We start from the raw sequence: 25,638 nt of genomic DNA on the forward strand, positions 1-25,638 counted from the left end.
AGGCTGCCCCTCCCCCTCCCCCCCCCCTCCTCCCCTCAGCGCCCTCCCGGCCCGTTCCGCCCGGCCCCGGCGGCAGCGGCGCCCGGAGCAGGCCCGGCGGCGGCGGCGGCCTCGCCTCAGCGGGAAGGGAGCGGAGAGGGGAAAAGAAAGGATCGAGAAAGGAAGGGGAAGCGGAGAGGAACCCATCCCGGCGGGTTCGGGTCCGGCAGGCGGCGGAGGAGGCGGAGGAGGAGGCGGAGGAGCCGCGCTCCCCCCCCCCCCCCGCCCGCCGCCGCCATGGCGGAGCAGGAGAAGCTGGACAACCAGCGCCTCAAGAACTTCAAGAACAAAGGCCGCGACCTGGAGGTAGGGCCCGCGGGTGGCCCGGCCCGGCCTGCCCCTGCCTGCATCCGCCTGGCAGGAGGAGGAGGAGGAGGAGGAGAAGATGGGGGGGGGGGGAAGGAGGAAGGCGGAGGCCGCGCTCCGGGTTCGGCCGCGGCCGTTGGGCCCCGCCGTGAGGGGCAGCGGCGGCTGCGGGAGGCCCGGCCCGGCCCCGCTGCGCTCCCCGCCGCCACACGGCGCCTCAGCGAGGGGCAGGGCCCGCCGCCAGCCCCGCCGGGCCTCCCCCGGGGCGCTGCGAGCCTCCGTAAATTCCCTGTTATCCCCTCTTTATCGCAGAAATAACCACCCCGACCCGCTTCATTTCCCTCTGAACAGGGCGAGCGGCGGTGTTGTAGCGCCCGGTTGGGTGGCGGCGGAGGCGGCTGCAGGCTGTGCTGCCCGGCCTGTGAACTTCTGGGCGGCCGCGCTGCTGCGCACGCGTTGGAGGAAGCAGCCCCGCGGCCCGGCCGTGAAGCAGAGGGGAGCAGGGAGTTAGGGCTGCCCTAGCAGATGTTCACGGGGTAAAACCCGGCGCCACGCCTCGCCCAGCAGCCCTTTTTGGGGAAACCTGCGCGTGGTGAGGTTGTGAGCCAGCAGCGGGCCTTGGCCTTCCCGTTTCTGCTTTCCTCCGGCCTCGCTGCGTGTCCCCGTGGTTAGCGTGACACCGTATCCTAGCCTTAAACGTGACGTACAGAGTGCGGTATTTTTTTAAATAAGGGCAGCGTTTGAGTTGCTGTCATTCATGAAGACATCTGCCACGTTTCCCACTTGGGTAATCCAGGCATCAGTAATGCCTCAGTTTATAGCTTTGATCAAACAATGTATTATTCAGTTATATACAACGCTCGGTGATGCCAAAAAAGTTGGAAGTGAGAATAATTGCTTCAATGTTTACTGATAGCGTTGTTAGCTTTGTTAGCAACTGTTTGCTAAGATGTTCATTTGTTTTTGTATAAACTGTCTTGTTATCATCAAATAGATAACTCTAAAAGCAGGGAGAGTTTAGAAGGGTGCACAGTAAAGCACGTGCTAGCACATTAAAAATGAAAGTAATGGGAAAATACAGGTTGCAGCTCATCGGTGTGTTCTACCCTGTGGTGCCTACGTACTGAGGTTTGAGGTAAATCAGCTGAAGTGGGAACGTTCAAGGTGGGCACACACATACAAAAAAAATAAAACAAACAAAAAAAAAACAGTTGGGCACTTGTGCCTCAGGAAGCAGGTAGCCTCTTCAGTATTGTTCTGAATTTGCTGAAGCATTTAAGCGGCCTTCTGCACCGTGACAGAAGCCCTGGTAGGCCGTGTTAAATTTTAGATGCTGACATCTACCCAGCAACTCTTGGAGCATACGCTTGCTACTTAAAATAACTAGCCGGGATGGTTATTTTTCATACAATGGCTCAGGCTTATGGCTATTGCTCGTTAACTGCTTCCGCGCCACATGTGTCGTTAGCGGGTGAGGTGTGGGTGATGTCTGCTCCCAGCCAAGTATCCTATGGCAGCAACAGTTGCTAATGAGTATATTCAGCTGGCTCCCAGCGCCAGCGATCCTGCGCTGCTTCTAGCAGAAGGATGGCTTATTTACTTCGCATAGGAAGCCAGCGTTTGATCTTTATCTCTTCCCTTCGTCTTGCCTCCTTCGCTCTTCCCCCGTTTAACCTCTGCTGAGGTTGTGCTTTTGGCCATTAGTTACTTCTGTTCAGCACTGGTGATCCTTCTGTTCTATGACAATTTGCCTCCATTTGGCATATCAGAAAAACTGAATTATCCCAGTATTAGGTATCGGGAATGCCAAATTCACAGGTGATTCTAGAGGCTGTGAGGGCTGGCATGTTGCAAATTACAGACTTATAAAATAACATATATATGCTTACACATCGCTCAGATCAGCCCATTTATGGTTAAATGCTTAGCAGTTGCTGTCACGTTGTGCTTAGCTTCCAGGTCTTCCCTTCCCAGAAAGGTTATTGTGTATCTTATAAAAGACAGAAAGGGGATTTTCAGTATTTTAGCTTCAGAAATGCTAAGCATTTATTTAGCTTTTTGAATGCTTACTGAGTTAAAGTTGGATTTTCATTTTCCAGTCCATATCAACGTGCTTCTAAAAATACAAAGTCTGGCCTTGAAAAAAAGAACAAAAACACGTGTTTTACGTAGCGTTTAGTGCAATTCCTTCATACAATTAAGCGTTGGGTAAACATGCGTGCACGGACATGTCACCTTGTGAGCAATTGCTGCCATGTGTTTTGAGATGACAGATTGGTGACAACATTGGGAATAGAGAAACACAAACCGTTTGCTTGTTCTTTTTTCATATTTATAGTACTGATTAAGGATTTAAAAGGTTATTATGCTCAGTATCTGAGGAGTCTGTGGCAGGAGAGCAGTAATTTGTAGCTGACAGGGCAGTATCTCTATGTACGAGTCCCAGTTAGGGGGTGCAGGATGCTGCTAAGCTCTTCCAAGATTTAAGTCAGAGCTGTGGGCGGGGAAAAGAAATTGCACTTCCATCGTGAGAAGGAGCCGGCCTTAGAGAACTGCAGGAATGGTCACTTGTAAACATCAAAAAAAACCAAAATCATACTGAAAAGAGTGCTTATTTGTTGTCTTATAATAAATTATGCAAATGCTCGTTTACTAGGAGAGCTAGCTAAGGTAACTTTACTTTTTTCATCTTTCCTCTTCCATGAGAAACAGGTTTTACTTGGCCTTTTTTTTTTTTCCCTTGAATAAGAATGGATGAGCTGTTTTCTGTTTTTGTGATAAGAGATCTTATTTTCTAACATTTTTCTCATTGTAGTACCATAGACCTTGGAATCAAATACTAGATCTTTCTCTTTTCTACAACGAAAAAGTGCAAGTTGGTCACTGCATCTGCAGTAGAAAGAGTTTTGTGAATGAGCTGTTCCTGTGTAATTCTGTTTGCTGCTGCTGCATGCTGGGGTCTCAAGTATAAATAACCTCGCTCCTGGGGAACGGTGGAGAAGAATTTTTTGCTGTTTTTGTTTTAGCAGGTGATTAGAAATTTTAGTTTCTTTAGTTGCTTACTGCAGCATTCAAGTTTAACTGACGTTTAGGTTTTCTGAAATGAAATCAAAGCTGTATTTTTTACGTATTATTCCTTTGGAAAGACTGGAAGAAACTGGTGACTTTATGCTGCCCTTTTCTTCCCTCGCTTGCCTGTGTGGTTGGGTGAGAAGTTAAGAATTGCTTTAATAGTGCCAGCACAGGAGAAGTGTCAAACAGCTTTCTGCTCTGTAACTGAGAAACGCGTGATGCAAAATGAGGCTAGCGTTGTGACGCAGGGTACTTCAAAACCAATGTTGGAGCAGCTATTGAGTCTGGATGCTTGAAGATTAGCTGTGGCAGGACTTTTAAGGGTTGCCGCTGGAGTTCACTGGGCTTGTAATACTGGCGATGGATTTGGAAACACCAAGGAAGCTTTAGAGGATTGAAAGGAAGGTAATGTCATGAGAGATACTGGCTCCCAGGTGGTTAGAAGCTTTTCAACCTTTTCTGTGTCCCACACAGAATACTTTGGTTGCAATTCCAATAGGAAGGAACTGAAGGAGAGCAGGAATTTCACTCTGAGCTAGTTAAAAATAGGTTCCGTTATGCTGACTTGCGGTTCTGTGATGAAGCTTACACACTTTGTTTAAAAAGTCATACTTCTCCGGGAAAAACTAGAGTGACAGCATGCACCAAGTCATTAATTTTCTTTTTTTTTTTTTTTTTTGTAACAGAGAGTCCCTGTTACAACTCCAGAGCAGGCGGAGTTGCTGAGATGTGTTTTTCAGGTGGCGCCTTGTAGAGACCGTGGGCATTAAAATTCTGTGGGGTTTTAATCTGTGGTCTTGAGAGCAGACTTATTGCTGTGGTCTGCAAATGACACAAGTTAGTATAGGAGGGAAATAATAGATAGGGGAGGGCCTAACTCACTTTTCTGGAGTTTTACCAAATCCAGATGTGAGCTTGCAGACACCTCTGAGGAGTAATTCCCTAGTTTTGCAGTTGAGTGCAATTTATTTCTGTGAAGAATGAGACCGGGTTTCGTAGTCGCAGTGCTGGGCAGCCTGGCTTACAGACCAGCCTTCTCGAACTGTACAGTAGTCGGGCACAGGGCCGTAGCAAGTGGTGCCTTTGACAAAAGCTTCAAAGTGCCGTACAGCCCGCCGAAGGTGCTGGAGGAGTGCCCCCCTTTCCCCCACTCCCCCGTGGCGTCTGTCAGCGGGGTCGCAGACCAGCCTGGTGCTAGCGCAGCTTTCTAGGGAGGGAGATGGCTGAAGCAGCTCTGCCCTACAGCAACTCGTGCCTGTGCAGTCCTGCTATAGGAGCAGTGCCTTTGGCAAAGCGTTTGCTGGAATGGGGGGCGTAGGTGAAGTTTGACTGATAGTTTTGTGTGTGCTGTCAAACCTTTTTCTTGTTGAAGATGCACAAACAGCTGCTCAGGTGAAATACTTCATAGTAGCGTCGCCCCAAAAAGGATGGAGACAGACCGTGCGCGTGGTAGGGTTGGGTTTTTGAGGAGCAGGGATACAGAGAGAAGTAGAAGAGGGGTCAGGGCACGTCAGCTGAGAACAAGCTCCAGGTAGGTGCCAGTATCCTGGGAAAGGGCTGGCGGGTCTGAGCTGTTCCTGAGGGTGGAATGCTTCTGAATCAGGTGCTGCTGTGAAAAACACTGGAACGTGTCAGGATCCCACAGCTAACACGGGATTTGGGTGATCAGCTGAAGGGCTTGAACGGTAACGTTGCCATTGAAGTCTGGCAAGAAGAATGTCTTCTTGCGATCCATCTTTATGTATGCTAATTCATTAGGTTGCCGTAACTGTTATGGCCGTAAAGGTGTTTGGTCATTCTCACTTGTGTGAGGTCACGGGGGCTTGGTACAATTCTGCAGTCTTTTTGAGAAAGAGTTTTCCTCATTTTATTTTCTACTTGAGCGTGCCAGGTCAGTAGGCTCTGGAGAAATTACACTGAACGCTACGGCAGAGGTTGAGAGCAGGAGCCTCCAGCAGGATGCGTGGCTGTAATGTCGCAGCGCCTTCCCAAAGCCCCTGCGTGGCTGGTGGCATCCAGGAGTGTGACCGCCATCAGGTTCTCTGGAAGGGCAGCAGCACTTTGTGCGCGGATAAACGACCGAGAGCTTCACGCCTTCACCTCTGGTCTTCGGAGCCACCGCTCATCTTCACTGGGATCCCGGGGTCACGCTTTGCTGGGCTCGAGTTGCACGCGGCTCCCGTGGGCACGGCATCCTGCGGTGCCTGCGCTGCAGGCAGGGACTTTCCCGTGCCCAAGTGATGTGTGCTTCATGACGTGCTGCGCAGCGCTGGGCCGTGGGCTGCCCTGTGGCGGTGCCAGCGGCCTGCAGTGTGCGTTTAACAAGGGCACGTGCGGGGAGATAGGTGCTGAAGGAACTTCTCTGCGTTTTGTGTCAGTATAGGCGTGAGTTGGAGCCACTACGAAATGTTAAAGCTTCATTTCTGTACTTGTAAGAGAAGTATTACAGCGGTGCAGAGCTGGATTCATAAAGACTTATTATCAAGTACGCTCTTTCCCCTCTTTAGAGATTGCACTTTTGAGATTCTCACCGTCATCTGAAGAATTCTAAGAAATATCTGAAAAGCTTATCTGCTGTGGAGAGCAAGTCCTAGCAGTGAATCTAAGCAGCGTCGGACTCCACTATTAATTCTAGTTTTGATTGACCTAATAATTCTCTGAAGATGCACATATTTTCTGGCTACTTGCTTTGGTGCTTTTCAGTGTGGGACAGGCAGTGTGTACTTGGTTGTTGTGCCTCTGCCCCGGTGGTTCCAGGTGCTGCAGCTGCATTAGGTAGGCATGTGCCTTGCCTTTTATATCACGGGAAGCTGTTGGGTGTGGGTGTTCCTCACCACTGTCGTTAGCCTGTTTTTGTCATGATGAACTGCATTTTGGTCCTCAAATGAAGGATGATGAAGGGCTCTACCTCCACAGCAGTGGGGAACCGTGCCTGCTTTTCTACTCCCATGCTTTCTTGCTCCCTTTTCCTTTAATTCCATCCTTCGAGATGGTAAAGTATCTTGCTCAGAATCCAAGTTTTGATTCTGATAAAATGCACATTCCTTTCAATAAAAATAATTATGATCCTGAAACTTGAGCCATAAACCTTACCTTCAGAGCTGTTTCTTGCCACCATCCAGAAGCCATCCTAGCTGCTCCTCTTCCTCGCATCCTGCGTTAATGCAGTCCCTTATGCTCTGGAATTGCCAGTGGCTCAGTAAAAACGCAGTTGTTTTAATTCTACTCATTCACTGTAGAGCTTGAAGTATGGAATAAAATCACTATAGACTAGATCAAGTGATTTTTCTTTTTCTGTTTAGACTGTGGTAACACAAGCACTAGTAAACCAATTTGTATATGTACAATTCCATCTTCTTCTGGGTACTGTAAATGGGGGACTGTAGAAAACCAAACAGATTTGTTCTTACAGTACCAAGGGTTTTATGTGGCTTTCATTTCTAAATAATATTTTCATAGTTCAACTGTGCTTATTAGGTCTCTTAATTTGAACTTGTTTAGGAACCTATTCCCCAAGGCACCAAGCTAGTTCTGTTTCGTACATTAGTGAATGTGCACAGCTGAAATCTGTGGATTTGCTGCAGTATCTGGGAGAGTCAAGTGGTGGTGCGGAGCCTGGCCTTGGGGTGAGGCAGAGCTCCGGTACAACCTGCCATGTCTCGTGTGGGAGAGGACGCTCACGGGTACGCCGGTACGAGGAGCCTGGTGGCATCGTGTGGAAAAGGCCGTGCTGTTGTCTGGGTCTGCTTATTCTGAAGAATTAATTATTGTCAGTTGTTGCTTTAGCAGCTGTACTTTGTTTATACGAAGGATTACCTGCGCAATCTGAACTTCAGCCTGCTTTTTCAGTATAGTTTATAGTTTCTTGAATCAAGAAAGGGTCATGAATACCAGGCAAACTTAGTGTGCTTTGTTACTTTGCCATGGTGCTTGTAATACTTTCGGTGCTGTTCTGTTTTATATACAACTCCTTTCAACATTGCCCTTTAAGACAGTTGTTTATTCTCCCATTCAGTATACTTTCTTTTTTCAACACAGACCTAGGAGAGACTGTTTTATTATGCAATAATACAGACAAAAATAATTATTTCAACTTCCTGTTTGATTGCTACTTCTATAGTGAAAATGAATTCTTGTGTATAAGTACTGTTTAAAGTGCACGAACTTGGAAATAGTTGTGCAAAAGCTTAATCACTTGAAATAGATTCAGAACATAACGTACTTTGGTTTTGATTCTTTTCAGACTATGAGAAGACAAAGGAATGAAGTCGTTGTGGAGTTGAGGAAGGTGAGATGAACTAGTATTGTTTCGACAAAATGCTATTTGGCTATGTTGGCTCTTTAAAAAATAAAAATTAAAACAAAACCTGTTGTGTGTTCCGCTGCAGGTCACCAGGAACACCATTGTTAAACTAATTGTCTCTGCTAATTCTGTAGAGGTGCTTTGGTTTAGAAGGAAGCTCTAGACTTACCATACCCCGTACTAGAAGCTTTGTATTTCACAGTTTCTGTCCAGAAAAACAGAATTGTATTTGTAATCTACTGGGGAGAATAATTCTTGCTTTTGCAGCAAGGATTTTATTTCTAAGGATTGTAACTTTAAAGATTTTAAAAGGCTTACCTTTTTTCCTTTCAAAACCAGGTGTTATGTCTGGAGACAAAGTTGTTTTCTTTCCCAAAACTGTAGTTCAGCACTGTTTAGAGTAGTCATTGGAAATATAATTCCTGAGAAATGTAGTCATAACTTGAATTACTTATGGGATGAACAGAAAAGTAGCTTCTGGGAATGGCCTTGTCTTGTTATAAATACTGACAAATAAGTTGTAGTGTCACTGATGGATACGTGAATATGAAACTTCCGACAAAAGTACAGTTAATGCTGTAGATAAAGTTGGAGAATTTTTCTAAGCAAAAGCGATTTCCAAAACACGCTTCCCTCTATTGCTTTTTCCAACTTCCTGAACATTGGAACTTTTAACAGTAGCGGTGAAAGAATGTCTAGGATGCTGGTTTAAAAAAGAAGCTTCTCTTCCATTCTTAACACCCCCCCCCTTCTCTTTAAGAACAAAAGAGATGAGCATCTTCTGAAGAGGAGAAATGTACCTCATGAGGATATCTGTGAAGATTCTGATATAGATGGTGACTTTAGAGTGGTAAGAATTAACTTAACTTGAAACCACGTCTTTACTTTTACTTCAGAGATTTCTGATTTCTAACTGGTGTTTTATTTATTTTCTAGCAAAACACTTCTTTGGAAGCAATAGTACAGGTAAAAAAAAAAAAAAAAAAAGAAATTGTCTGAACATCATACATATCACGGTGATAAATTCTGAAAGGTCTAAATTCTGTCTTCCAGAATGCTTCAAGTGACAACCAGGGTATACAGTTAAGTGCTGTGCAGGCTGCAAGGTAAGACGCTCTTCTCAAATATGCTGTTTTCATTCTTTACCATGTGCTTGAATTCAAACAATGTATTCCAGCTTAATTGGAAAAAGTGTGTTGTTTACTGATTAAAAAATTAAAATCAATGATAAATAGAACTTCAAATAAAATACCTGGTTCTTTGAAGCAGTCAAAACTTTTGTTATGTACTAATAAATACTAGGATTCATTTTTGTTCAGTACTCCATAGTACAGTAAAATATAGCTAGCAGGGCTACAAAGTCTTTACGTTTAAATACAGAAAGAACTGGCAAAATCCTTTTTGCTAGTTCTGTCATGGATTACGCCACTAAAACTACCTCTTGTTTTAAGAGGAATTCTTTGTAATTGCATGTGTTGAAGCGTCCTAAAATACTTGTATAAATTTTGCTTGCATAAATTCAGTATTTAACTGCTGTTTCATGAACCTCCTGCTTTGTCATTGTAGCAGAGAGCTACAGCTTTGCATTTTTACCCGGTGTGGCTGGGGGATGTGCAAGGAAAGACTTCTGTTTCACCTGACATCTCTTTTGTATCTGGAAGTCAGTTTGATGTTTGGGAGTTAATGTATTTAAAACAGATAAGGGAAAGAGCAGTTTCTGTGCCTGTTTCCATTAGGCAACTTGCCGTCCTCAAAAAGCTTTATCATCTCAGGGTAGTATCGTGTAGAACAACACTGTAGTAAATAGAGCTGTTCTAAGGCAAGTTAGGCTGAAATATAGTGGAGTAAGCCTGTTTTAAAAGGAAATGGGAATATCCATGTGAATGTCTTAACTTCAAATTAGTTTTCAATTTTAAAAAATTAAAGTGTTAAGTCAGCACAGTTGTTGGAGTGGCCTTAAGTATTTTTAGAGGAAAACAAATGCTTTTCAGCCTTAATTAATCTGTACCACCCTTTAGTCTGAAGTTGGAGCAGGAAGGACAAATCTTGCCCACGTCTAACCCCCCAAAACAAACAGCTGGAATAACAGGAATAGAAAACTGATTAGAAATGCTTTTTTTTAAATAAATTTTTAAAAACCACACTCCCAAAACCTGAAGTTTTAATTGACTCTTGTAATAAGAATTCTCTACCTGTTTGAGCAGGTGGTTTGTGAATAGTCTGCACTGTGACTGTTTTGTCACTGAGCAAGAAGAAGAAACAAGCTTCTGCTGTTCCTGTCAAAGCAGCCAGGATTGTCTTATCTCCTTTCGTGGGTGAGGGAGGGAGAAGCTGCAGGAGGGTGTAACTGAGTTACTCTGGTGATCTATATTTTACTGACTGACTAATTCTGAAGTTTATTACCGGAGAGAACATGGTCATTGAAAAAGGCAATGAATGTAGTAACTTCATTTTTTCCAGTAATTCAGTAATTTCAATTTTGGGGCTTAGTTATTTTCCCTTACTATTGAAAACAATCCTGTTTCATCTTTGAGATTGAGGTAGATACTAGGTAAGAAAATTCTCTGCCAGAAGATGTTCCAGTGCAACACTGGAACAGTTTGTCCAGGGATGTTGTTGAACCTCCCTGCATGGAGGTTTCCAAAACTGACCTACCTGAAGCCATGACTGACCTGATTAAGCGTTAGCAATAGCTGCACTTCGAACAGAAGGCTGCACTAAACAACCTCCTGAGATCCTTTCTAGTCCTCACTTCTTGTTGTATGATTTGTCTAAGTTTTGTGGTTTCTTTTCCTAAACAGAAAGCTGCTTTCCAGTGATCGCAATCCACCAATTGATGATCTAATAAAATCCGGAATATTACCTATTTTAGTGCACTGTCTTGAAAGAGATGACAAGTGAGTATTTCTGCAACTCGGAATATTATGTTGTTGTGAGGATTCTCAGAATTTAGCTAAAGTGCCTGTGAGTTCTGGTTGAAAACTCATGTTGCAATATTTTTTTTTCTTATTTTGTAGTCCCTCTTTACAGTTTGAAGCTGCATGGGCTCTGACAAACATTGCATCTGGAACCTCTGAACAAACACAGGCCGTAGTTCAATCTAGTAAGTCCAACAGTATTTGATCATTGATAAAGCATGCACTGTAGCTTCCACAAAAATAAAAAGATCTGAATGATACTGTAAAGAGCATCCACACTCCTGTTTCTCTGTATCTCGAGCATGTTCACCAATCCATGTGATAGGCTTGGTCCTTTCATGAGATAGCTAGGATGGTTGAAATTGAGTTGTCAATCACAGGCCCGTCGCTGAAGGACCTGCCCATGAAGTCTCCTGCCAGAAGTTCTACTTCTTCTCTGGCAAGCAGCATCAATTGAAGTGCACACCTGCTTTTGTTCTTCATTTTCTCAGATTTTTAAATTCAGTTGGGTTTCATGATGGTGAGTAATCTCTTCTGGGAACTCACACTTGTAGCAGAGTTATCTCTGCTGGTTTTCAGTTTTCAAATATTAAAAAATCAAAAAAAAAAAAAAAAAAAGAATCTCATCCAGCTCTCTTCCAAAATCAAGTTGAAGCAAAAACACTACACTGGCCTTCATGTTTTGAGGAATCTGAAGTTTGGGGTGGAATTGTACTTGAAATCTGAATTGCCAGGTACTGCAAGCTATCTTCTGTACTTTTAACGTGGCCTAAGTGATCTGAAAAAAAAAAGGGGGGGGGGGGGGGGGGGCGCAAAACAGAAGTGTGATGAGAGCTTCTTCCTTGAGACCCATGGAAGAATCAAACAAGCATTTAAACAAAGCTTTGTCTAAAATCCAAAGAAGAAATCCACAAGAATTGCACTACGTGAGATACCATTATCTTTAATGGTTGGAATTAGTGTTGTATTGCAGTTTGTGCTGCTGATACTGTTAAACATGCTATGCTTCCAACAATGAAAAGACCCAGAATTATACCTAATTTTGGTTTTTTTCCCCAACACCGCCATTATATATTGACTACTTGGAACTTCTGTTCGAAGTAGTAAGTAACTCTAAAATGTGTATTGTGGTTTAAGTGATGAAATACCAATGTTTCTTTCGTTAAGTAACTCTAAAACGTGTGTTGTGGTTTAAGTGATGAAATACCAGTTTCTTCCACATCTTCCATGACTGACTGTTTAACCTGAGTGATTGAGGTAGATTGTCTCTTTTTCACTGTTAGTGCTAAGCAGTTACAGGCTTCTCACAACCTGTGTGTTGTCTGGCTTTATATTTTAAAGTAAGAGGTATATACCTCTCTCATAAGGAAGTTCTTAGCACCAGCACCATCTTGTTTGTTAGATGGCTGGGTGGGTTTCATCAGTTCTTAATTGGAAAAATAGGTTAATTATCAATAGCAAATTTGAAGGAAGTTAAGGCAGGTGACGTCAGTCTAAGGACTTCTTTTAAATGAATGTGTGCTTTAAGACTGCATAGTTGGCAAGATTGGTTACCCTTGCTTTTACAAACTCTGTTAAGAGCCTGTTAACTTTAAGGGTCAAATCCAGGCTTTATCACAGTATGTATCATTGCTAATACTTGTAATTTGCAGTTGCATCTAGAATTTTCTTTAGGAAACCTAATTAGTATATATTGCTCCACACCTCTTGATGACTTAGAACACTTCTCTTTTTAAACCTAGCTTGTTGATGGATTGAAGATGAGTGCCAATTACAGTAATTATCTTTGTGATGATCTTTGATTTTTAGCTAGGTCTGTGTGTGTGCTCTATATTAGCTGACCTAATATTTAAAACGTATGAAAGTATGTTTTATTTCTTGTAACGATTGCTTTAATTAAAAAAAAATGGTCTGTCATTTTTCTGAAAGCACTTAATAGTTGTTGGGGACGACTCTTTTCTCTTGCTTGTAGGCGTTGTAAAATACCTCTTTAGTAGAAAATATGAATTCTCTTGTGATGATTTTTTTTTCAAAAAAGTTCTACGTTGAAAGTTTTACTACAAAATACCAGCGTCTCTTAAAATTTCATGTGATCTAAAGTAAATGGGTGTTTGTTTCAGATTAAACTTTGTCATTAATGTAAGCAAACATCTTTAGTGCTAGGGTTAAAGAAAAGAGACTAGTTACTTAACTGTGGTGTGGTGCACACAGAATGTGCTTTAAATATTGGTTCAGCTTTAGTTTTAAACATTAGGAGGATTCTTCTGTCTGACCCCAGCATGAGGTAGAAATGTAGCTGCCTTGATGAGTTTGGGGAGTTTGGGTGTTATCATTTGGAACCTTGTTACTGTTCAATCAACTGACTCCCTTTTTTGTCATGTAATGGCAGCATTTGAAATCATCTGTTCTGCAGAGATCTGCTAGGTTGTCCCAGTGTGTTGGATTACAACTCTTAAATTGAATACAGTCGGAACTTAGTGGTCTAAAATGAGACTTAAAGTTGAGGATGGGGTATCCATATTAGACCAAGATGGCTACCTTCACAGAAACAGCCACTGTTGCAGTACATATACTTTCATAAGGATTGTCAAAAGATGCTGAGTGTAGAGTCTGGAAATACGAGAGGAAAAATACACAGTGACTTATTTCAGTATCATCTGGGAGGTTAAAGTTCTGACCAATACTCAACAAAGGGAGAAATTTCTCATGTAGTCTGAAATTTTATTTAAGTATGTCAACTATTTTGTCTTTTGAGAGATATATTTCTTAACAATTGCATGGACTTCTGTTTGTATTTTTCAGATGCTGTGCCACTTTTTCTGAGACTGCTGCATTCACCTCATCAAAATGTTTGCGAACAAGCTGTGTGGGCTTTAGGAAATATCATAGGTTTGTGTTACTCCTGCCACTAAAAACTAAGTTCCTTTTGAAATTGAATGAATAAACTAACTAGGATTTTGTGTTAGAACTTGGAGGTGTACCACTGTAAGATAAAAAGCAGTTGTTGCTGGCAGTTGCCCTGTTCTTGACTTCTTCCTGTCTTCCTGTTTTCTCTATCATGCACTAAGGTATACACACAAAAACATGCCTCCACATTTTCATTGCAGGTGCAGGAAAACAAATTATTGGCAAACAGGCATGCAGATTGTTAGAATGAAAACTTGCTTTGGGTTCTGAAATTTGGCCTCAGCTCACATACATTGTATACAATTCTAGATGAGTTGTGATCACTTGGTCTTCTGTTTGTTTTTTTTTGTGCAAACTTTAACACTTTTCTGTTAAGAATTTAGTTGTTTTTAATGAGTGGTTCAAAATGAAGCAACTGGACAGGAGGCTGGAGGCTTTATAAAAGTGTGTAATTGATAGATCTAGATATGTATATCTACATAGTTCTGAAGCTCGTATTCTTGAACTTTGTATGCATTGCAAATAATCAGAGTTTTAAATACACAAAAGTTACAGTAGACTGACTCTTTCATAAGCATGGATGCTGAAGAGTGGATCCAGTATTATTTACTAAGTAGCCATTATTAATAGTTCTTTAGATATTATTTTGTTGGATGTATGCAGAACCAGGTGATGCAGTTTAGTCTCCCAAACAACAAGGTGTTGGACTTGTGCATACATTATGCTTTACAGCTCAGTGTCTTCAGGTTATCTTTAGGGATTTGCAGCCTGTTCTTAATTTAAGAGGATAATTTTGAGGTGATTCTTCTTGTGAATGGAATGTGATGATCTTTGTCTTCATACTGCTTTGGTATCTTAAACAGGTGATGGACCCCAGTGTAGAGATTACGTTATTAGTCTTGGAGTAGTGAAACCACTGCTGTCCTTTATCAGCCCATCTATTCCCATAACTTTCTTAAGAAATGTTACTTGGGTCATGGTCAACTTGTGCCGTCACAAAGATCCTCCGCCGCCGATGGAAACCATTCAGGAGGTGACTGAATTACTCACTGCTCAGTCAGTGTAACTGAAGTGAAGCTGAGTGTCTGAATGCCTTAAAAATAACTGTCTAATGGTTCTCTTCCTCCTCAGATCCTTCCAGCTCTCTGTGTTTTAATTCACCACACAGATGTAAATGTAAGTAATGCCACTTGGAGACAGTTTTGTGTTCTGGTGTAGTTTTTTACGTGAATCATAAAGCTTGCCATACTTGAGTAACTTTCTTCTTTAAAAAGATAAATAGGTTCCTTCACATTATGGTAAGCTTATTTTGATATCTCTGTTTTTAAGCAACAGTTAAAATTTTCCCTTATATTTCTCTCTATATTTTTACAAGTACTTACTTGAATGTGCTTTCCCTACATTTCTCCCAGCTTTTCTCTGTTTTTCTAAGTTCATCCCGATATGAAATCAGATTGCGATTTCACTTGTTTTTCTGCGAGCATTTATGAATAGATGTACATGGATTTTTGACTAGCACTTAAACTTGTGGCTGTAATGAAAAATCTGTGTGAACAAGAAGAAAAAAATGGGTATCTGCATATATAAAATATTAAATGTTAGCTAGTATTAGGTGTTGTTAATACACCTGAGACATTAAGTATGGTCATTAGGTTATTTTAATATTGAAGTAAATGACTTCACTAAAATTATGAGATTTGTTTCGGCAAGAAGCTGACCTAAGTCAGAACTATTTAAGTTTTTATCTTTGCTATGCTGAAGTTGTAGTTCAGTTGTTTAAGTTATAGCAGCAGTGCTTTACCAAAATGTTTAAATATAATTAAAATGTGAACTTTAGCTAATGTACTATACGCTAATTCTGTGTATATAAACAGGTGAAAATGAAGCTTATACAAGTATCTTGAGATCGTTGTATTTGTGGATCAGTTAGAAGTTGTTAGCTCAGTCATTTTTTGTAAGCTGTCACTTGAAATATCCAGAGCTACTGTTGCTGAAATTTGCTTCTCTGTGTGAATACTTAAGCAAAAGAAATTCTAAGTTGCTGCTGTACCAGACTTCAAGAAACTTCTTAGCTTTTTTTCTTAAACATTTTGGCATGATGCCAAGAAAAATAACTTGATCTTACATGACGTGTGGAGCATTTGCTTTAGAATGCTGAATGCCCCTAGTTTATTTCCTAGGGCTTTCTCTTATTTCCAGGGGACCATCTTTCATATCTCATGTTGTCCAACAGTACTTCATGAAAAGGGCAGATGTTTGATTTTTTTTTTTGTTTGGATGGTGTTTATATCCTTTACAATTTTAGCTGTAATCAGCGATTTGGCTGTTGTTCAGCTGTTTTTAGTCTCTGTATTCTCAGGAGCTAGAACAGGTCAAATAGCAGGTCTAGTTCTGAATTATTTAGAGTGAAAGATATGAAGTTTGTGGAGCAAAGTAGGTTATGGATATGAATCTGCTGTATTTCATTAGTTCTGGTTTAAATATATTTTTTGTAAGACTGATACTCCTGTGCTAATTACAAATAAATGTTTTTTTATGTTAGATATTGGTAGATACAGTCTGGGCACTTTCATATCTAACGGATGCTGGCAACGAACAGATCCAGATGGTGATAGACTCTGGAATAGTCCCTCATTTGGTTCCTCTTCTCAGTCATCAAGAAGTTAAAGTGCAAGTAAGTTCGGATAACTTGAAGGAAGTGTTACTCAAAATGTAATACTAGAGAAAGTAGCTGGTTTCTATTTATAGACTGTGTTAAGGTGTAAAAAGTACCTTTTCCTGTGTGATGTGGCATTTGTATAATTTTTTTTAACCATTTGAACGTATAGAATGTGCTCAGTTAGAAAAATCTTCGTTCTTTCCATTTAAAAGATTTTTGTGTGAATGAAGTGAATGTGTTCTGTTTCAGACTGCTGCACTGAGAGCTGTAGGAAACATTGTCACTGGTACCGATGAACAGACACAAGTAGTTCTGAATTGTGAAGCTCTTTCACATTTTCCAGCACTTCTGACACATCCCAAAGAAAAAATTAATAAGGTATGTCACTGCAGAATTTGGACCCGATTGGTAACTCCTTTATATTCAGCTTAGCTCTCTTGAAACCCACTTAATGTAGTGGGGTGGAGATTTGAATAACTAATTACAAAATACCAGCTTATGTCAAGATCAGATAGGGTGGTGATATTTTTTTTCTTGAATTTGAGATCTGTAGGAAAATCTCTGAGGAGCTGCAAACTTGTACTTGACAAGAAAGGTTGTTTTCTGATTCTTCTAGTTTAATTTCATAAAAATTCAAGCTTTATCTTGTAATTCTGGCTGTTGACTTAAAAGTTAGAATTCTTGATACGTGAAACATCATTTTAATTAAACTGACTCTCTTGGAAGTGATGAAATAGAGATAATTGGATGTCTCTTTGAATGGCGAGTGTGTGATAAATAGCATTTAAATGGGGTGGGTGGGTGGGGAAGTGAGTGTGTGTGTGTGCATGTGTGTATAGAAGAGGCTTTAAATGGGGGCACTGATAATGAAGTGCTGATTCCGGAGTGCATCTGAGGCATGTTGTTAAATTCTGGGGTCCTGTTTTCCAACATTGCTGATGATTAAAGCCCAAAACAAGCTCACCAAGACAGGCCTAGGCATCTTAAATCTCTAACAGGTTCATTAATAGAAGTGATCCTGTGATCTGATCCAAGAGACTCAGTTGAATTTTCAAGTATGGGAATGTGTGAATTTCTCAATCTCATCTTGAGAGAAATAATTGTCCACAAAGTTCTCATCCTGGTTAAGTTGAGAGGAGAGGGGAACCAAGAGTGGTGGGAAGCTTCTGGCAACGAAGTATATCAACTGTAAGATTAAAACAAGGAGATAGTCTGAATACACTGACAAATTTTATGTGAAACTGTGTTTATTATTTTTTGACTAAAGTATAGGCTTCACATTAGGAGGTGGGTGGGCAGGGAAGGGCTCTTGTTCCTTGTTTAACATAGGAATTCATACATAGTCTTTAGCTTAGTTCACCATTTAAATGTGAGGACTGGGAGGGCATACTCGCAAGGGAGGGAAAAACTTGCCTTAAACGTTTTCCTAGACACCTCCATTTGTGTTGTTGAAGGGGCGTCTTGGGCTAATAGAAAGCTCCTTCAACTTTACAGCATTCCTGAAAAAAACAAGCATTTAAATGATAGGTAGTGCATTTTCTTAATGACTGACACAAATGAGAAATGTTGTGGAGCAGTTAGAATACATCTTTTACCACTTGTTTGGAAAATGTGCTGGTTTGTATTTTGGAGCTTTTCTGACCATCAGCTGAGAACTGCTGTACCGTCCTCAGTAACAGAATCAGTTAGAAATGCTCATGTGTAGCCTTGTTAAATACTTTTTCTACTTAGTCTGTGGATTTGGGGTTGTAACTTGTTTACAGTTAAAGACTGAAGAGTCTTGCAGTATTTCCCAAGGCGAGACTGTCATCTTTGTTTCCTGTAAGTCTAGTTTGCATTAGGAATTCAGATACGTACAATCATTTCTTAATTATGTTTGAGTATTGCATGAATTGCAGATCCAAAAAATATGAATGTAAAAACTTGCTGGTGGAAATAAAATACAGTATACAATAGTATCCGAATTAATGATTTCTCAAATCTTTTTATTTTGCAGGAAGCAGTGTGGTTCCTATCTAACATCACTGCAGGGAATCAGCAGCAAGTTCAGGCAGTAATAGATGCAAACCTTGTTCCAATGATAATACATCTTCTAGATAAGGTTAGATAACAAGAAGGATTTAACTGTTCATTTCCTTAAGTGGGGAAAATGACACTGAATTCATTGCTTTGTTTTACATAGTACTGTGAAATGGGGGGGGTGATAATGATAATTTCTACCCTTAGCATTTTCATATGTTGCAAGATGTACATTACTGTTTTGGATGACCTTTCACAAACAGCATGTTGAATGTATTAGGGGAAAGAAGCAGATCAATCCTTCTTGGTTCTTTCTTAGTCTTGTTTAATTTTTTTTATCTTTGTAAAGACTGGGAGCAGAATTCTGTGCCCAAATGTAACACAAAGAGGTATGGATGTGGAACAGTAAGGTAGTTCCCAATATTTTGCCAGAGTTTAAGGACTTAATTCTCCTTTGTGTTTCCCCTGCCTTATCTGGGAACCTAAAGACATGCTCAACAGTTGCATTTATTAACCTGTTCATTTGCGACATTTATCAAGTCTGAGAGTAGTCCAAGTAATGATACTGTAATAGTAGATCATGGAATGGGAATGTCCCGTCCGTTTTTTTTAAGAAGTAAACCTATCAACAAAAAGTAGATGGGTGTAGGAAATAACTGTGGGTGGTGTTCAGTTGTTTATTTGCGGAAATGGCAACATGCTGTATGCCTGTGTAGATGTACACTGCTTTTCAGTGGTACATAAGCTTGCGGAGATGAAGCTTTTATTGCCCTTTTTATTAAATAGTGAATTCACGTAGATGCTATCAAACACTTCTGAATGCTTTTCTCATGCTTTTCTAGTTTCTCACTGCTTGTTGAGTACCAGGGTTTGAATGCTAATCAGTCATCTTTCTGGGCTTCAAATACCTGTTTTGGATTTCAAATGTAGAACCTTGGTGTCTTTTAAAACACTAGTATCCAAACTGCTTTGTGTTTCCAAGGATCTGCCGTATGAGAAAGAAGGGAGCTAAAAGCATGCTTTTGAATGGAAACAGTACCACGTTATTATCTTTCAAGTTTCCTACTTTTTGCTTTGCCCATGACTTGATTTTTCTTTCCTGAAGTGTGGAAGGAAGCTGGAAATACCAATCTTATGATGTTTTCAGCCAAGACAAAGATGGAATGTCTTGCACGTGAATAAAGGCTGGGGTTAAGACTGAAGAAATACTTGTCTTTTCTTGTTAGCATTCGTAAATGCTAACTTACTGGTCACTGAGAAAAGCATATGGGACACTTCTTTTTTTAAAAAGTTAGAAAACTTGACTAACTTCAGAAGCAGACAGTTATAGTATGTACTAATATAGTACGTAGGGTATGTTTATCAAAATGGACACTTGCCACTTATCGCTCCCTGTAATATATGACAGCTGTTGATAAGGAATGTGAGAGAGGGGAGTGCTATGTTTTTTCTTCACTGTGCTACAAACAAATTTCCCGTGGAAGATCAATAAAAACATGGTGGCAGGGATGGGACGAACACGCTGCAAGTAGACTCAAACATCTACGGGATCTGTTAGTTAACTTCCCTCCTTAATAAAAATTGATATGGTGTTACCGTGGGGAGTTGAAGCTTTTACTAAAATACTATGTCACATAAGAACTGGAATGTTTACTTCTATTTACTGTTGTAATTTTAGGGTGACTTTGGTACCCAGAAAGAAGCTGCTTGGGCAATAAGCAACTTAACAATCAGCGGAAGAAAAGACCAAGTGAGTCAAACCTTAAGAAAAGGTCCTTAGACTTCTGTGCCAGCATTATGAATGTGTAGATTACTCTCCAGTTCAGTAATTTTTTCCCCTTCTTCCACAAGGGATTTAGGAGTGAATTTAGTTTCTCTTTTTGGAATGAACTGAGATCAGGCATGTCAGTGGGGATTTGGGTGGAGACACTTCTGTTGGGATGGGGCCTAGTAGGTATGAATAATTGCGTTCAGGCTCTGATAAGAATCTTGGTCATTCGGCACTAGTACCTTTTTTCCATTTTTTTTCCTGTTTGGTAAAGAATGTCATAATTATAATGATGGCAGCCACTGAGTAGAAATACACTAGTTCCCTGTTAACCCAGAATATTACATCGAGGGTGTGTGTCTTTCAAAGATGAGGTTGAAACTTTTCTAATACTGAAAAACTCACAGTATCTACTACTTGTTTAAGCAGTATACACATATATTGCTATAATATACGTATATATATTGCTATAATAATATATAATATAATATACCCAAATAACGTAATTCATAGATGTTACCTTTTCGTGCTATAAAAAAAAAAATCTGAAAGTGACTGCTACAAACTAGTCTTATCCTGTTTGGTAACTGAGTGCTTTGATTTCATTAAATTTGTCTGCTTGTGTGCTTCCGGCGCATTGTTTGTCACACTCCTGAGATCACTACTTGTTGTTTTTTTTTTCCCCCCTAGGTGGCATACTTAATTCAACAAAATGTAATTCCTCCCTTTTGCAATTTGCTAACAGTGAAAGATGCACAAGTAGTGCAAGTGGTTCTGGATGGACTAAGTAATATATTAAAAATGGCTGAAGATGAAGCAGAAACCATAGCCAATCTTATAGAAGAATGTGGAGGTATGGTGCTTAATTGTTTTTATACTGTTCTGCAGAAATTGATTGTTTAGCCTCCTGCCACTTGCCTTTGTGTGTATTGGCGCAGGTGTTTTAAGCAAATTATTCTTGTGTGCTCTGCACCTGTCTGCCAATAACTTACATCATGCTGGAGTTACTTGCTGTGTAATCGAGCTACAGATCAGTAAATGGTGTGCATTGCTGCTTCCAAAAACATGTGGATTTGGAATGTCACAGGTCATGGCAACCACACCAGGTGTTGAAAAGATGTTTCTAGGAAAAGGAAGTGTGACCTAGTACTTACTGCCCCCGGCAGTAAGTACTTACTGCCCCCTTATCTCCAAAGATTTCCCCAACCACTCATAGGGGGAGAAGAGAAAACAATCATTGCTGGAATTGACCTTACGGCTTTTTTTTGTTGTAGTATGACTGGATGTACTTTTTTGTTGTAGTGTGTATTCCTCTACCTCTGATAGACTTTGCTGAATCTCTAAGAAGCTTTTATGCTTAAGCATGTCAAGCGGGTTTTAATAGCATCTTACTGAGATTCGCTTTATGCCTAGGTTTGTTTTTAATGATTTTGTATGATGAGGCCTTACAGAGAGGGATGGTTTTTTGTCTGAACTCAGTATTTTAACTTGACTGTCTTTTGTGTGTTTCCTGTAGGCCTGGAGAAAATCGAACAGCTACAAAATCATGAAAATGAAGACATCTACAAACTGGCTTATGAGATCATTGATCAGTTTTTCTCTTCGGATGATGTAAGTATGTTATAGCTCTGAAATCTGTTTTTGTAATCGTTTGGTTGTTTTCATAGACATGGTTCAAAAGGGCGACAACAGCTCTAAAGACTGCTTTATAGAAAAGCGCCTGTTCTTTTTTCAGAATTTTTTTCTACCCAATTCACTGATGAGCACTTACAACAGTGCTGCACATATGTATGCAAAATTACAGACTTATTTCAGGGCATTCATTGAAACTGTAGCTAGCATTCTTTATTAAAATTCCATCAGACCAGTACTGACAGAATATAAAACTAATTCTAAATATGATTGAATAAAAATCTAAAATGGGCTATTAAGCTCATGGAATTTTTAACTGGATGCCACAGCCTTTCTGAATAGTTGATTATAGGCAATGATGAGAGGCTTTTAGGATTTTGAAGGACATCTGTTTAAATAAATAAAAAGCCTTGTCCTGATCTGTGTTCCTGACTGGTGCAGTTGCATAGATAGTGGAAATAGGATGAGTTTTCATGTAAACAGCCTGCTGGATATTACCACCATAACCGATGAATATGAATTACTCTGGCCTTAAGTGGGACAACTTTATTATGCTGAAGGTTTGCCCTCACTGTTTGGGTTACTTGCATAGATCTTGTGCTTATAACCATGGGTTCTGAAAAGCTTGCCTGTTTTTAGTCTGGATGAGAAAAGCATTGAGTTGTCCACTGGCATCCTGAAGTGTCATAGCATTGGATTAGTTGGTGTCAATAGCATGAACTAGTTGCTTAAAACTTCATCAGAGTCAGTGACGAATGAGCCCCTTGTGTAACCTGTTGCATATCTTCCATTCTTCGTGATGACCTATCGAAAGTTCTGATAGGCAATTTAAGCTGCATCCTGAGGGAACGAAAGACTAGCCTTCAAATAGTTCGCTGAACTGCCAGCTTCTGACTAAGCTTGGTTTTCACATCTGATAAGCTCCCTGCTGACTTGAGTACCAAGTCTGAGATTCTGCTTCTTAAGAAAAAAAGATTCTGAATAGTAATTGCAGAGGTAGGTGTCAAGTGAAAGTAAGGGTATGTCAAGTGAAAATAAAGATGGGCTGATCAAGAATGTTGTTTTCAGCTTAAACATATAATAGTAAACGTGTAATACAAATCAAAAGAGGGTTTTAGATTTGTATGCGCTTTAAATCATAAAATAAGCTGACTGCATAGAAAGGGAATACAATAATGTCGGTCTGCATCATGAAACGAGGGTTTTCTTGTTGGCTGAACAGCTTTCAGGAACAGATTACTGCAGAAATGGTAAAACTCGGTAGGGCATGTTTGCAAGTGGAGGTGTTGTTTTTTGTTAGTGTCCCATTTCTATACAAACAGTAATACAGAGGTCCCTTTTAGGAACTCAGATTTTGTGTATACCACGGGACTTGGAATTTAATATGCTACCAATTTGGTAACCTGTATACTACCTATTTAAATTGAAACTGCAGTTTCAGCTTATTCCTTACTTGATTTAGTGATATTGGTTGCTTCTAAGAACAGTGACACTTTATAAACTGGCAATAAGTATGATGTTTGACAGAATGCTTGCGAAGAGTGAAAACTTCATAAGTGAGACTACTGGGTGCTACGTAGCCTGTCTACTAAATAAAATCTAAACCATTTCAGGCTAACTTACTGTGTCATAATAGTACTCTTACTAAGTTGAGAAAGATCAACAAGAATTTATGCAATGAAGGAGATCAATTGAAGGGAGAAAAGTTCTTTAAGATTGTCTGTCTCTTTTTAGTGAGGCTTTTGTGTTTCTGTTCATTCTTACGGTGTTCTTGTTCTTTCAACAGATTGATGAAGATCCTAGCCTTGTACCAGAAGCAATACAAGGCGGAACATTTGGTTTCAATTCATCTGCCAATGTACCAGCAGAAGGGTTCCAGTTTTAGAGTGGTATTTTGGAAGTTAGGTACAATGCAGCACTGAATAAAAAAAAAGGTTTGATCCATCAATCTTGGCTCATGGGATCCGCTGCTGCATTAAATCGGGAAAGAAAATGTGAAGATTTCATTTGGAATCACAGAAAAGCCCAAATGAAGTCAAGATGGCGAGTGGGTGCGAGTGAGAATGAGTGGCAAAATGTAATGAAAAACTTCACACTGAATGCTTATTTAGATTGTTCAAAGAAAAAGGGCTACAGGTCAAAGATCTTCAGTGCCTGAGAAGGAACAATGACTTACTAGAGCAATTGGGGGGAAATGCAGTGCTATCATCATCAAGCCTTGTAAGCATAAGAGAATAGGATGCCCATATAAGTCCAAGGAGAATGAGCCCAGGCCTTGCTATGAAGCACCGTGTGAATGGACAACATTGAATGAATGTCTGGACTCGATGCTGTGGAGCCAGGCTCATGTTTCAAATCTGGGGCTCTTCAGTCATGAAGCAGACTCCTAGTCCTGGAGTGGCGTGTGTACGAGAGTATGGTTGTGATGCTGTATGTGAACGCATGCAAGCTTGATTCGCCTTCAGGGGGCTGATAATAAACCTAGTAAATCATCAAAATGAGTTCATAAGTGTTAACTTACACTGGACACAAAAACAAAGACCGGTTTAGCAGCAGACTCTGGTTTACTCCTGCAGCCTGTGTTTCTTTTTTTGTTGTTTTTTTCCCCTCTTATTTTTCTTTTAGTTATTTTTAAGTTCTTTCCTGTATGGCTTATTAGTTATTTGTAAAGTCAGAATTTCAGGAAGGCTTCCCTGTGCATTTGCACCAGATGAATGTTTGATGTTATGAAAAGCTTTCCATATCATCAAAACTAATTTGTAGATTTTTGCATGAAAAAAATCATACATTTCCCTTCAAATAGACTGTGTTGCAGTACACAAGTTACCATAATAGTAGAAAGCAGTAAAATGTGGTTAATAAAATCTCATCCTTTTCATTTTCAAAGATAACATGAAGACCTTTGCATGTGGTAATCTACAGCATAGTTCATTTTTAGATTTTGTTGAGTCCTGTAACCAAATGTTTCCGTTGTGGTAGAATACCGTGCTGTGTTTCAATGTTACTTGTTTTCAAACTTTGTTTTCTATGAAAATGATATGGAAACTTCTAAAAATGGAATTTGGTGCATATGTACTGCCGAATAAAGACCGAAAAGAGGTGTGAATAGATGTACAAATCAAGTCATGGTTTGAACACCTTTAATATGCCTAATCCAATTGTTTTAGACTCTTTTTATCTTAGATGTAGGCAGCCATGAACAATCTATTTTGAGCCACTTTAGAGAGAACTTTGTATTTTTAAAACTTGCACAAAAGGGATGCAAGTGTTTTTATAATTGGAGTAATGCCTCAGTTTTGAGGTTCTGCACACTAAATTAAAGGTGACATTACAAATTTGTACAAAATGAACTCTTTATAAGGTGGCTCATTGTAGGAAATGCTGTGCCTTCCCCTTTGAGCACAAGTGTTGCATGAACAACAGTTTGCTATAATAAAACATACCAGATTAGCCACCATTAGCATCTATATCTACCTTGTGTTTTAAAATCAACTGGTAATTCTGAAACACTGTAGAATGGATAAAGATTATTTTGTGATCATAACTCTTTGTTGGACTAGAGTATTTTTGCAGCATTCCTTGTCATCAGAAACATGGTTAAAGTTTAAAACTAGAAGCAGCGGAAACTAGCTTGTGAAATTTATCCAAGTAGAGTGCAGGCTAGGCTGTCTTGGGGAAATAAACATTAAAACTTGCAACGGTGTTGTGTGCGGTGTGTCTTTTTGTATATATGCTCCAGTTTTCGTGAAAAGGTGCTGAAGATTATGTGAAGAATGTTGTGTTGCTGTTACAATTTCCAAATCTTTGTTTTTTACATGCCAAGCATAGTGTAGTGCAGTGTGTTACATAGGCTTGACGGAAATATTTTTTGGTATAGATTGCTACTTTACCTAATTACATAGTAAAATCAAAGTAACCATTTTACTTCCTCGAAGGGTTAACTTGGTATAGTGACTTTTTTTAAAGAAGCTGATGCACTCTAAGTAAAATTACTCTTTTTACTAACCTCACACTA

General features: G+C 40.1%; 1 protein-coding gene and 1 non-coding gene across 2 annotated transcripts; both read left to right on the top strand.

Annotated features, from left to right (window-relative positions):
• Window positions 1-25,325, top strand: KPNA4 (karyopherin subunit alpha 4). The gene is made up of 17 exons (XM_035557170.2): window positions 1-345; window positions 7,661-7,705; window positions 8,481-8,570; window positions 8,657-8,686; window positions 8,774-8,826; window positions 10,522-10,617; window positions 10,738-10,823; window positions 13,441-13,527; window positions 14,409-14,578; window positions 14,677-14,721; window positions 16,088-16,219; window positions 16,454-16,582; window positions 18,201-18,305; window positions 19,902-19,973; window positions 20,682-20,844; window positions 21,508-21,602; window positions 23,410-25,325. The coding sequence occupies exons 1-17, from the start codon at window positions 277-279 to the stop codon at window positions 23,506-23,508; spliced, it is 1,566 nt and encodes a 521-aa protein (XP_035413063.1). The 5' UTR covers window positions 1-276; the 3' UTR covers window positions 23,509-25,325.
• LOC118253132 (small Cajal body-specific RNA 7) lies at window positions 16,925-17,238 on the top strand. The gene has a single exon (XR_004780342.1). It is a non-coding gene; the product is annotated as a small Cajal body-specific RNA 7 (non-coding RNA).
• Window positions 25,326-25,638: the final 313 nt, after the last annotated feature.

The sequence above is a fragment of the Cygnus atratus genome, chromosome 9 (genome assembly GCF_013377495.2).
Source record: "Cygnus atratus isolate AKBS03 ecotype Queensland, Australia chromosome 9, CAtr_DNAZoo_HiC_assembly, whole genome shotgun sequence".
NCBI lineage: Eukaryota > Metazoa > Chordata > Aves > Anseriformes > Anatidae > Cygnus > Cygnus atratus.

Coding starts and splice junctions, on each gene's coding strand:
- KPNA4 (XM_035557170.2), top strand. CDS start 277: ATGGCGGAGCAGGAGAAGCTGGACAACCAGCGCCTCAAGAACTTCAAG. Junction 8,827..10,521: donor AGTGCTGTGCAGGCTGCAAG/GTAAGACGCTCT, acceptor TTTCCTAAACAG/AAAGCTGCTTTCCAGTGATC. Junction 20,845..21,507: donor TCTTATAGAAGAATGTGGAG/GTATGGTGCTTA, acceptor TGTTTCCTGTAG/GCCTGGAGAAAATCGAACAG.